The following is a 13,873-nucleotide window of genomic DNA, read 5'->3' as shown; positions in this document are numbered from 1 at the left end:
CCTTTAGCTATCATTTTGTCAGATATTACGTGATCACTGGTGCAAAATTCCGTCTTGCACTGCTGTGTGTCTTGAGCTTATTGCTGAATGAAACCTGCGATTTATTGTAAAATTCAAGGTGGATGCAAGCCTGTCTCCAAGTATGGAAATAGGTGATTCTTTGTATTATTTCACACTACACGTATCACTTTCTAGCAGAACATACCTTTAACCTTTAATGTTGATGTTTTTGTAGGATGCCTCTTCCTCTACATATTTTACTTCTGAAATGCTATATAAATTGATACTTGGAAGAAATTTCAGAATGTATAGTCCCTGGCTGCCTTCTACAGCTATAGCTCTAGTGTTTTCATCCTCCTCCTTGCACCAGCAATAGTATTCATGCAGAAGAGAGTTCAACCTAAGTAAACGATTGTCTGTCTGGTGTGACTGAACACATGGTTATACCATTTACACCAAATTCTCTGCTGTCAGCGTGAAACGTTGGGAATGAGGCATCTGTGAGCACAGTTGAACTCAGACTCAACGCCTTTGCTCTCACTGCAAAAACCATTCTCTCTTCAGCAGGTTGTAGCTCAACAAACTTTTTCATTAGAAGTAGTTTTCTTAAGCCAGAGCTGTTCAGAGGCTTCCAAAATTAAAACCTAGAAGGCTTCGTTTAGACTTGTTCACAAATACGATAGTACAATGAGGTCGCTAGAATAGAAATAATCTCTAACCTGCACAGCCAGTGCTTTACTACTCCTGCACCCATTTTATAGTAATGATTTCAACGATAATTTAGTTGTTGATATGCCAGTCAGGAAACAAAAAATCCAAATTCATGAACTGTTGCAACTGTAGCAACTGAAAGCTCAGGTTTGGCTTACCATGCTGTGCTTCTTGCAGTATCTTTAGATTTATGTGATATTCATGGAGAGTATTAAAAGTTGGTTATATGACTCACAAAAGGGGACGAGGGGAAATGGCCTGAAGTTGCAGCAGGGCAGGTTTAGGTTAGACGTTAGGAAAAATTTTTTCAATGAAAGGGTTGTCAGGCATTGGAACGGGCTGCCCGGTGGAAGTGGTTGAGTCCCCATCCCTGGAGGTATTTAAAAGATGGGTAGACGAGGTGCTGAGGGACATGGTTTAGTGGTGGGATGGCAGGGTTAGGTTAACGGTTGGACTCTATGGTCTTAAAGGTCTTTTCCAACCTAAAAGATTCTATGATTCTATGAAATCTCATAAATATTATGTAGCAATAAATTCTGATAGGCAGTGAAGGCTTGTAAGGCTCAAAGCTGTGCTGGATGCTCAGCAAAAAGGTTGATACAATGTCCAATGTTATCTTTAACAATTTTGGGGGTCAATTTTTAAAACCTGCCTTGAAGGTGCTTTCTTCTTTATCGAATTGTTCAAATTGAAGGGGAACCCCTCTTTTTTTTTTAACTTAATGTCTGTCCAGTATTGTTTGTCATGGAGCCTTAATTACATTTTTAAAGATGCATATTGATGCTCTAAATGGTGTATATGCAGAGCAGTAGGCTAATCACTTGATATCACATTATTTCTGAGTGATTGGTTGTGCTTTTTAAATGAAGTACTTTCATTTAATGAGGACAGTGTCTCCCACATCAGAATAAACTTCCTTTCTCTGACTCATGCATTTGGATAGTTTCCTACTGGGTCTCTTTCTCCTAAACGATAGTCGTAGTACCCACTGCAGAGTATATTATTGTCACACAAAGATGAGCAATGTGGAGGAGGGAACTCTCCCTCCAGGGACCAATTTCATGATGAGACACAGAGCACTTCAATGCTGTCTGAGTCAGTGCCACTAGTAGTGAACCGCCACCCTCATTTTTGGCAGTCTTGTTCAAAGGGCAAGCCTGTAAGTGGCGTTTAGAGTTTGACCCTGCAAGATACTATGTGCAGTAGACCCAGCTTAAGAAAACATTACTCGTAAAATCAGGGGATTCACATTGATTAAGTACTAAATTGGACCCAAAGACTGGAGATTTTATCTGTAGGACCTGAGTGAATGCCCATGCTCCCATTTGTGGGTAGGAAGGTGTCACGATGGAAGTCGTACTCCGACACAGGTAACGGTGCAGTAGCTCAAGAGCCCGTGTATTGAGTTAGATGAGCATTTTGTGCAGATGTCTAGTATATACCATATCTGACAGTACAAGATGCTGCAAAGTAAAGTGTAAACTTACATTCCTCGCTCTGCAAAATTCCATTTGCCTGATGTTGGACAAATAGTGGGTGTAGCTAACTCTTAGGATTAAGGCTGCTTTGGCAGTTATCTGGGTGCTGTGGCTGTTGGGAGAAAAGGGCTCTGAGTGTATGAAATGGGGCTGAGGTGGGTTGGAGCTACTCTTTCATTCAAGGCAGTCTTCATTCTCCATGAACCTCTCTCTACTGATCTGTCTAAATATATTCCTCATCTACCTTAGGACATGTGCTGTGAACTGCCTCATTTCAATGGGTGCCAAAGTGAACAGCAGGTGCATGTCTGATTTTTGTCTGCCTTTCTTTAAGCCTATCAAGAGTGATCTGAATTTAGCCCAAGACGACAGTAAGGTTATGATATTTTAACTAAATTAGCATTGTCAGAATTATAGCCGTTGTTGTCAACTTACTTTCATGCACAATCCATGATGAATGAAAGGTCACTTTCTAAAGTGCATATTTTTTTAACTGTGGTAGTTGTAGAGATAAAATAAGGTTTCATACTGACTTTTTTGTTTTTATTGTGGCTATCTTCATTTGTCTTCTGATGATGTCATCAGGAAGGAAAGAAGCTGAGAATGTCTTTGCCAGACAATACCTTTCAAATCAAATTCTATTGTCTGATAAAGTCATTCTTCCCTGTCAGGTAAACTTCCACAGTCACAGTTCAGAATATCAGATTTTCCGACTGCCATTGGAAACATAGTAATAGTTCTCAATTAGCTTATCAATTTTCAAGCTTTTCTGGTTGTGTTATTGTCCCTAAAAGGAAGAATGTGTGCATCTTGCAGTTTAACAAGCTTTCCAGTTGGACTTCGCTCTGTCAAGCACATATTCTGTATGAAGTAGGTAAACATGACTGAATTCTCCCTTTACTAAAGTTGTTTTGTATCTAGCTTGAAATAAATTGTGGTGGATACAAAGCTTAGATACAAGAAAAGCTATAACCAAACCTGGCAGAGCTTTTGGATATATTCCATGCATCTCTCTCACTAATCACTGTATGACTCACTTCGGCTTTTCAGTCTACTGAAATACAGCAATTAGAGGAAAGTTCTGTGAATTCCATGTTAGGAATAGCTATTTCTGGTTTCATGTTTCATAAAGGCTGAAGGCTGAAAGACTTTTTTTAATTAAGAAGCTGGAATAAAGGTAAGTTAGACATACAGTGAAAGTCCAGTTCTGCAGCTGTGACTCATATAAATACTAAGAAGCAGGGTTTGTAGCAGAGGCAAACTTCTTATCAGATCTACTGGCACATTTGGAAAAAAACCCAGACAATCTTGGCACCTAGTCCCTTGTCAGTGGACAGGGAGATGACAAACAGTGAGGTAGAAATAATTGCTTGCCATTTAACCTTACTGTTAATTAAAGCACTTGAGAGAAAAAGGTAGTACGTGTGGAGCAAAAAAGGGGCAGCTTAAGCAGGGAATGATGGCATTTGTTATGGGTCACAAAACTTTTATTCCCTGAGCTGAATGAGCAGTGCAGTACAGCATTCATTTCAAGAATTTTTATATCCAGCCTAATTTTTAAGAGATCCAGTAGATATTTCTTCAGAATATTTTTATATATGTACATAATGTATATGTACAACATTTTATGTATGTACATAATATATATGTAATATGTATCTACTTTTATATATCTATCTATATATAAAACATGTATTACATATATATTCCTGTTTGTGTTATTTGCATTAGCAAAGGTCAAATTGTTGATTCTTAATCACCAAAGTAAGATTGATGTTTAAGTGTTGCCTGATCCCACCTGCAGTCTTTAGGGAAAAGCAAACACTCAAAAGAGTCCTGAGGGTTGTGTGACTGGCTAGGACAGGGTCCTGAAGAGCAGAAAAATGCCTCCGAAGGCCATTTCGTACTGGAGCAGTGGTGGGTTGGGAGCTTCAAGTGCTAACTGTCGGCGCTCTGCACTGGGTCGGCTCTCTTGGCGTTTCCTTGGCTGTCGTTCATTCTGCATAGGTACCAGATGCTGTCAGAAAAGGTGGTGGCTTCTACGATGTGGGCCCCTTTTGTTTAGGACTCAGTACAAAACCTCCAATTCATTTCACAACCTCTTGTATGCTGTACTTGGTACTGGTGAGGCCACACCTCAAATACTGTGTTCAGTTTTGGGCCCTTCACTACAAGAAGGACATTGAGGTGCTGTAGTGTGTCCAGAGAAGGGCAACCCAGCTGGTGAGGGGTCTGGAGCACGTCTTATGAGGAGCGGCTGAGGGAAGTGGGGTTGTTTAGCCTGGAGAAGAGGAGACTGAGGGGAGAGACCTTATTGCTCTCTACAACTACCTGAAAGGACACTGTAGCAAGGTGGGTGTTGGTCTCTTCTCCCAAGTAACAAGGGATAGGATGAGAGGAAATGGCCTCAAGTTGCACCAGGGGAGGTTTAGATTGGATATTAGGAAAAATGTCTTCACTGAAAGGGTTATCAGGCACTGGAATGGGCTGCCCAGAGAGGTAGCGGAGTCCCCATCCCTGGAAGTATTTAAAAGATGGGTAGACGAGGTGCTTAGGGACATGGTTTAGTAGTGGACAGGTATGGTTGGACTTGATGATCTTAAAGGTCTTTTCCAACCAAATGATTCTATGATTCTATACCTCTCTCTGGTACTGTGGACTATGGCTAACTGGGACTTCAGTTCAACAGGGCAGTTTCTGTCAACTATCTCTATTTCATCCTCTCTCCTGAATACATGATTACATAGAGGAAAGGTCAGGTCTCTTTCTTTTCACAATACGACAGAATACAACAATCTAGAAAAAGGGATGCAAGACAGAAATGGAGATTATTTCTTTTTTTTAAGAGAGGACTTGAGCATCAGAAGATTACTTTGGTCTGCTTTGTTTTGGTCCTTGACATACAGATACCCTTTACAGATCACTTTTTAGCCGGTTTTCTCAACATGGGAAAGATAAGCACTTTTACAAAATCTGTGTCTGACTACAACAGGCTGAGATTACTTTGCTGAGCTTGGATCCAAGCTCATCTTTTTTCATTACTGATCTGTATTAGAAATCATGTCAAGTGCATCATTTGTAATGTACCCTGGAGGCAATATCTGCTTCCCTTCCCTTTGCTCTCACCAGCGGTATTTCTTTACCCGTTGTCTGTCTTTGTATGTTAAGATTATAAACTTTTTGGTTTGATTCTTCAGCCTAGTATGAATTGCCCTGATCACTGTCTGTTTGAAGTACTTGGAATACTGCCTCACTACAAAAAGAATCATAATGTGGGGAAACTAAGTGGTCTTCATTAAACTGCCTTATTGGATAAGATTGATTAACAGTGTCCCTAATAGTTCTTAAAATCATATTATTATAGACTTCTCCTAGGGAAAGCTGCAATAAAGGTTGCCTCTTCCGGGTGTGATGTCTGTACTAGTGTGATGCTTTCAAAGGTTGAGATTGTTATTTTTTGTTATCTAGTCTCTGTATAGCATCTAACAAGCGTATTTACAATTTCAGTTTATCTTTATTAGAAGAATTTGACTGCAGCTGTAATGAATTGGAGTCCTTACCTTCTACCATTGGCTACCTTCATAACCTGAGGACATTGGCTGTGGATGAGAATTTCCTTCCTGAACTGCCCAGAGAAGTGAGAAGCTGATTCTGTTTTTAAATTACAGATTGAAAGATTTTGTGGTAGGCCCAAGATTTCATCCCTACTCAGGCAAAATATCTGTTAAACCAATTGTTTCTGCACAATGGGGGAGACCATATCTTACATACTCAACAGTAAAATAGTAAAACCAGTAAATTAGTAAATTCATGTAAAGGTGAGAATGTCATTCAGAAGAGTAGTGCAAGTAGCCCTGAGCATTTCCCTGATGTTACTGACAAAGGGAGGGCATTATTTTCTGCTTTTTGTCAGTTATAGTGAGAACACAATTTGGCCACCTCCTGACATAAAAAGTTAGTGATAATAAATTTTATCAAAGCAGGGATTCTGACATCTTTGGTTTTTTTCATTCCTATAGATTGGAAGCTGTAAAAACGTAACAGTGATGTCACTGCGCTCTAACAAGCTAGAATTTCTTCCTGATGAAATTGGCCAGATGCAGAAGCTGAGAGTGTTAAATCTGAGCGATAACAGGTATAGTACACATACTTTTTCTAACCCATTATAAGAATTAATTTTAAAAAAACCCTGTTCTTAGGTATTTGTAAAAATACATGTATATAAGACATATTTTAAAATATAAAAAATGTGTTTAGAATTACTTGTTTAAACTATTTAAACTATAAGGAAAAAAATCTTGATTTGTTTTTATTAATCTTTATGGTTTGGTCTTAGTTCCACTGACATCCAAAGAAAAACTTGAATGGGGCCAAGGTCTGGGTCTCAATGTGGTTTAATAGATTAAAGCCCATTTACTTCTTTTATTTTCTGATGTTACCATGTGAAAGTGTGATATTTGGCTTTAAAATTGTATATAACTTTATAGTGTTTAATGATTAAAAAATCGTGACAAGCTGATATCTAGGAAATCATTAAATGCAAGCACACTAGCATGTAATCCTGACTCCACTGAAATCAAAAGAAAACTTTCTATTTCCTTCAGCAGAGCAAAGGTTTTATCAAAAAATCAGATTCTTCTGTTCTTATGCATGTGCCTTCCTCTGAGAAACAGAATGTTTAACGTGAGCCTTTCTTGATACCTATCCTGTGCTGCCATAGGCATCAGAAAAGGCTGACTTTTCCTTGAAATGTATACATACGTATAGTCCAAGCATATGTTAATTTTCAGTATAACCACAGAAATACAAGTTTGCTTGGTAGTGCAACAAATGGTGCGTGAATACCATTTTATTTCCAGTAATTGTCATCCACGCTCAGTAAAAATTAGGACTTCCCACATGTGTGTCTCATTTGCTGTTAGCAGTTTCATTGTTGAAATTAAGGTTGACCATAAAATATAAAGTAATGCAGAAATCCCTGTAATATATTTGTTTAAAATTATTTGCTTAATTCTGTTAGGTGATTTTCTGCACTGCAATTGTGTATCATAAAATAAATTATGTATGGACCAGAACGTAAAGTTAAGTTTAACTCTAGTTTGTATTGAAACTGTCCCAAGTCCCAGGATCAAATCTTTGGTCTCTTGATTTTGGGTTTCAAATTCCAGTGCTCTCCTAGGGACAGGGAGTACTCTGCCATCAGTATGTCATCACAGCAGTTTACAGTTGTGCTTTTATCTGTATAGCTAGAGACTGAAACTGTATTTCAGGCAATGCTTTAGAATCCCTCAAGCTGGCTTTCTTGCCAGTGAAGGCAGTCCACCTTCCCCTCACTGTTCCTGCATCCATGTACCCTGTCCTGTCCCAGTGCGATTTTGTCCAGGTGTATGGTGATCTTGAATACATAAGTGATATAGATGAAAGCAGCCTACCAGCAATATGGTGGATTTTCAGATGGCTATTTCCTGTGGCTGGTCCACCTTGTTGCTGCACAGCCAGCTGTAGTGTCATGCACTACAGGAGGAGGCACAGGGTAAGCATAGGAGTAGGGAGGCAACAGGACAGTGCTGGTTCAGGGCCTCTTGGGAGTCCAAGGAGCTGCAACTGCAGGGTGCCTGCCCTGGCACATTAAACCAATCTGAGCTAGATCACTCTGCCCTCTTTTCCAACCTGTAATTGTGCCATGAGTTTGCATTGAGGAAGTGGAAAACTAGTTTGGTTTTTTTTTTTCCTTTTTTTTTTTGCCAAGTTACTTTTCAGTCAGGTCAGCTGCTGATTTCAGGGCCATGACTTCATGTGTAATTACTGATGATGAGTGCTATTGCAGCGGTGAGAAAGGGAGGAGGTGGCTCACTGCTGGGAGGAGGCAGTGGAGGTGGTAAGAGCAGGCAAGGTTTCCCGACCAAGACAGCTGGATGCCACCAGAACAGCAGTCCTGCCCCACCTTCCTTTTTCCCCAGCTGCCCAGGTATAGGAGAGGATTGGGATTTCCGTTGTGGAGGAAAGTAATTACAGGACTCAGCATCTCAATGATGTGATGTTCCTTGGGGTGGAATGCGTCAGCTGCTGTCCTTCCCACTCCCCCTTCAGTGCTAGCTGGTAGCCCTGCATCTGCCCTTATGCTTGCTCAGGGCTCACTGGACAAGTCACTGAGCTGATTTATCTCACTGAAAATGGAAGAGGCTAATGTTCTTCTTGCTGTGTTCATTTTATGACACTCCTCATGGTCCATTTGCTCACTGTGGAGTCTGGCAAACACCAAAGCCAGCTAAAGGTAAATTGTGGCTGTGCACCAAAGCAGGTGTGAGGAGGGCAGGAGAATGGGACCTTTGCCTGTTGGGGTGGGAAGCTGTTCTCTCAAGTCCACCTGAAAAACTGTACAGCAAGTTGTAAGCATTGTAGAACTAGTGGGAGAGCATGTGTCTAGACTAGGAGGGATAAGAACTGACTCAGACTGCAGACCTTCAACCCTTAAATCTGGTTGAATTGTCTTGTGTACTTTTCTTGAGGAGTTTGGGGAGTAAATTTTTGCTGCTTTGTTGATATCAATTCCAGCTGAGATTAAATGTTGCCCTGCTGCAACATTGTGATAATGCTTTTATTATGGAGCTTCCCACTTTAATGAAACTAAAAAGTTTAACGTTTTGGCACCAAAGAGTTTGGACAAAGTTCAGATACCATCCTAATGTTGAAATTTTTTTTATTTTTTTTTTTACTTTTCTGTTTTCCCGTTTTTCCCATTCATATTAACATTAAGGCAATATCCATTTTTTCTTTGAATGAGTCCACATGTAAATGTTACTAAGGAGTGTACTTGGGCTCCGCTTGTTGGTAGGAACCTTTCTATGTTGCCACAACAGCTCTTTTCCTGGATACCATTTTGAGCCATTGGAAGAAGAGACACAGACATGCAAGCAGAGCAGAAAGGCGATTCTAGAGCCAAGGAATCAGTGCATGTGCTTCACCCTACGGTGATGGGCTCCTGGAGCCTGGGGTGTGGGTCGGCCTTTTCCCTGTCAGCCTTTTAGGAGACCTGCTGAGCCCTGGCCTCTGTGGGCTCCGCTGCTAAAGCAGACCCATTCACCCTGAACACTGCTGATGCAGCCTTTTTGGCATGAAAGCTCTGACCTTTGCACAAATCTTCTGAAGAGCAGCTGTTACTCCCTGTACAATATAACAAATGGGGATGCACAATGGGCTGTGCATATGATCATAGATTCTTTCAGAATGTACCTGGTCAGTCCTTGATGACTTTCTCCTCCTGACACCAGAGAGGATTCCATATACATTCTGGTAGGTGTCCAGTTGCTTGTGCATCTTTGCATGTTACTTTCCTTGCAGAAGGAACAGACTCCATCACCATGGCTGTCAATCCATGCTGATCGTTATGGATTTATAGTTTTACAAAGGGGACACAGTCATCCTTTGGGGATCTGTCCACTGCAGGTTCATCCCAGTGAATGATACCTCAGGGTCATCTCCTTCTACTTTGCCACATGCTGAATTTCACCTCTGGTGTCTACAACTGTGACTGTAAATGGTGCACCTGTGTATCCATTAGCCTCTTACATCATTGCCTTTATCCCAGTGACTTTCTCTGCTAGTAGCTGGGCTACTCAAGTGTTTATTGAAAGATGCCCTTTAGCCTCCAAAAATGTGCACTCTGGACATGTTCCTCATGGCATGGGGAGTGCAGTCTGGCTCAAGACATGTAGAGTACAGGGATAATGGTGGCTTTGAGTTTGCCTTGCCAGAGTGCATGGAAAATTTGCAGTCTGCTGTCTGTATGGTCATGCACACATGCAGTGATGGACAACTGTGATGTAGCATGTAAAGAGGAAAAGAGGAGCTCTCCCTCTTTGCATTATCTGGAGCTTTTCTGGGTATGAAAGTCAGAAACATTTTGGGAGATTTCATCTAAAATCCTGATAGGATGTCTTTCAGGAAGGAGGCAAACCTGATATAGACCTCTTTGCCACTCAGGCTAATGGGAATCTCAAATTTTTGTGAGGTGACACATTTTGCTCAAAGGTGGGTCAGTGTTTGGAGTCCCTCTCTAGTGCATTTTTAATACTATCGTTTCAGCTGCTACAGGCTTTTGCTCTTGTTCCGTGCTTCTGAAGGCCCACATTGCTGTAAGATGGACCTTGCTGATCTTAATTAACCAGAAGCTGGTTTAGTGTCAGGACTTTCTTCTAATACTCATGTTAGAATTCCATTTTAACCAGGGAATTAGATTGCAGCTTTTCTTTCCCATACCACACACTCTAAGAATATACACTTCTTATCTCCATAGTTAGGAGTCCTCTCTCCTTTTATCTTTACAGGTGCAAACGTTTTCAACCCTGTTAGAGGCCCTTCATCCCTGGGAAATGCAGTATTCGGTTGTCTTTACACAAGAAAGGGCAATGATGGGTTGAATCCTGATTTGCTATCAGATTGCAAAGGTGGAGTCTAATGAGGGCTAGTGTGCATCTGACCAGAGCTTAGGTGGCTTTACCCTCTACAGTCGGGGAAGTTTTGATTCCTGATACTTGCAATGCCAACTACCTGGAGATTCATCCTTGCCTTTGCCAGGCATAACACTGAAGCACTTGATAAGGTTGTGCAATTAATACTTACATGAAAGGTATCGAGGCCTCAGCCATGTAATGAGTCACTGGGGGTAGCTGCTTGGATTCAGTCACTGTTAAGAGTGCACATGGGATTCATTCAAAGAAAAAAAGATGCCTTACCAGTAACCGGTGTTCTTCACAATGTGTAGTCCACATATACATTTGTCTTCCATCTGCTTCTCCTCTCTCCTCAGAGTCCTTCCAGGTATGAGTCCTGTGATTGAGAGGTAGAATTGTTAGAATGTACATTTGGGCTACACTTCTCAAAGAGCATCGGTTACTGGTAAGTAACCTTTCTTTTAGTTTTAGATTGTTCTTAAAGAAGAGCTGAAAGAATCATCATCTTTCTGTATTTGCACTGCTTCTGCTTCTGTCCTGGGGTCAGAACTCAATTACTGCTCTGAATCTCACCCACAGAAGTTAGATGAAAAAAGGTCCTAAGATTACATGATCCATTAAAAAAAACGCTGTTCCCCGGTGTACCTTTTCTTTTTCTGTTTAGTTATTTAATTATATGATATTCCTCATTGCCAAAGCATTTATTACTTCCAGCCATGTATACCCACAAATGGTTCTGTGAACAGTATGTTGATGGGTTAATATGAATCATGTTCTTTTAAACTTTTGCACTCTGAAAGCCCTATTATTATCAATTTGCTGAGAGTTACCTTGGAGAACTGTCACAAATAGCATGTATCTCTGGGCTTGGCCGACTGACTGGTAATGCTACTTACTATGATTAACCTTCAACATGTTTTGACATAAATTTTTCATGTTTGGGTTATTATTTGAAAATTCTTTCTGAATGTCATCGAAGTATGATATATGCATTGATGAATCTAGAAAGTGTTCCCCTAGGTGTTTGCTAAGCTCTTCGTATGTTGTGTTACTCAAACTAATAATCAGTGGAAAATCTTCCCATACTCTGAGCTTCCTTACTCAGGGCATAACAAAAACAAAATTTAGTACCTGGTACAAATATGTAGTGGGTTATTTTACAAAACTATGAGAAAAACAATTATTATCAAGAAAGAAAGGTCTGTCAGTAGACTTACAATAAAAGCAAAGACTACCTTTGCCCCATAAGACCCCTCAAATATCAACATTTGATATTTTTTGTATTTAAACAGTATCAATGACATTTTCTTTGCTTTTCTTGTGTTCCGTGAACAATATTCATTAGCTTACTTGTAAAGTATTTAGCCCTTAAGAACTTCGCAGATGATGCAAAAGGTGTAATCTAGGATTAACGATGGAAGGAGTTATTCTAAAATTTTCATTCCAGAATGGCGTAACACTTGGACATGTAGCTTCTTTGAGGCTGTGAAGTCACATGGTACAATGGTTTAACGTTTAGGGGTGTCATTTCAAAAAGTGTGCTGGTTTTAGTTTAGTTGGTTTTTATTCACCTGAGGAACTTCAGGGGAAATTTCTTCTCCTTTTTTCTCATACAAAAACATTTTCTATGTGAAAATTAAACACTATAGAAAGAACATATGCATGTCGTGCTTTTCCAAACTATTACTGCAGGTAGTTGTTTTCCTGAAAAATCAGTTAGTGCTTCAGGATTTACCTTAAAAGAAAAATTTTAGTAGTAACTTTTAAACTTTACCAATGGCATACATGATTTTACCTGTATTTAAACTAATTAACATGAATACAGATAATCGCTATAGAACTGAGAGTTTTCTCTGATTCGGCTATTGCATTCTCAGCTCTTTTTACAAATCAGTTTAAGAGTTTGCAAATTGAAGTTATTCGTGATTAAAAAATTGCACAGGAATCAAAGTGTTGCTCATGCAAGAAGGCAAGCACAGCGGGTGGCTGCCAAGTGTAAGAATTAGTGTAATTGTTCTGAAGATTCAGAGAGATTGTTTTCCCACAGACTTCATGTCTCTGGGTGCCATTCAGGAATGGGTGCAGGGTCTATGACTATATTTCTATTAGTCCTATTCCCAGTCCTGACTGCTGGGCTGAAGTTGCTCTGAAACGGTCAAACAGCACCTTCCAGTAGAGAAATGGCCTCATGCAAAGGTTATTCAGGCTGAGTGAAATACCATCCATAGTAAGAATAAGTCATATTGGTACAGCATAGTTTGCCTTTGAATTCTAAGTTAATTTAATTTGGACATCTTCTTAATTAACTATCTGTGCACCAATTAAAGTTTCATCTAGTATTGTGAATATATTTTCCCTTAGATTTATAAAAACTATTACATATGTAATTTTCCAAACTCTCTAGTGAGAAGTTTCAGCATTTAAACATAAAAGAAAAGCTCTCTGTTGAATAGCACAGCCATAACCTTCATATTTCTTTGGACTGGTATCTGATTGCAGTCATGTATTAGATAAATGGAAGCAGTGCAGATTAATCACTTTTTTTTGCAATTACTGATGAACAGTCTTCTCTTCAGAGGAGGCTAAATCCTTTACTAAGGATGATGTGAGTTAGTTTTTGAAATCAGCAGAGGTATGCTGATTTATACCAAATAGGATCTGGCCTATAGGATGTAGAAAGTAATCAACCTACATCCATGCATAACAACTATTTGATATCCTTTGTAGCTGTAGTATACCTTTATTTTGACTGATGAAGCTAGAAAAAACAATTATGTATTTACCTTTCGTGGTTAAACTAACACAGTGTAAGTGACAATTATCATGGGCCTTGTTTTGAAAGTGAGTATAATGCAAAATCACTTGGTAATTCAGTTAGAGTGTTTGCATGTGCATTGGTTAGTATGGATGAAGGAGAAATATTCCTACAGTACACAATTTAAAAAGCACTCTTGAACTTGCAAAACCAAATTGCAATTAAAAGAAAGTCTGAGGCTTATCTTGGTTGAAAATTTTCAAAAAACAGGAATGATTTTGAGTGCTTCCATTCTTTCATCTCTAATTTGAGATTTTTTTCTTTTAAAGACTCCTTAAAATCAGATCTTTTCAGATGTTTAAAAACAGGTATCCAGGCTTATGGACAAAGAACTAAAAATAAACAGTTCTTTATTTTTTTTGAATATGGAAATGATAAACCAGCTGGGAGATCCCATTGCCACACATCACTGCTGA

At 39.6% G+C, this 13,873-nt stretch overlaps 1 protein-coding gene across 1 annotated transcript in view; it reads left to right on the top strand.

Annotated features, from left to right (window-relative positions):
* Positions 1-13,873, top strand: part of LRRC7 (leucine rich repeat containing 7) — a 101,870-nt gene that overhangs the window by 43,904 nt on the left and 44,093 nt on the right. Inside the window, exons 10-11 of the mRNA XM_035891795.1 lie at positions 5,697-5,826; positions 6,209-6,324. Coding sequence (XP_035747688.1) covers positions 5,697-5,826; positions 6,209-6,324 — 246 coding nt within the window. The remainder of the gene's footprint in view (positions 1-5,696; positions 5,827-6,208; positions 6,325-13,873) is intronic.

Source organism: Egretta garzetta, unplaced genomic scaffold (assembly GCF_000687185.1).
Source record: "Egretta garzetta isolate BGI_Z169 unplaced genomic scaffold, ASM68718v1 scaffold163, whole genome shotgun sequence".
Lineage (NCBI taxonomy): Eukaryota > Metazoa > Chordata > Aves > Pelecaniformes > Ardeidae > Egretta > Egretta garzetta.
This window is presented reverse-complemented; position numbering and strand designations above follow the sequence as displayed.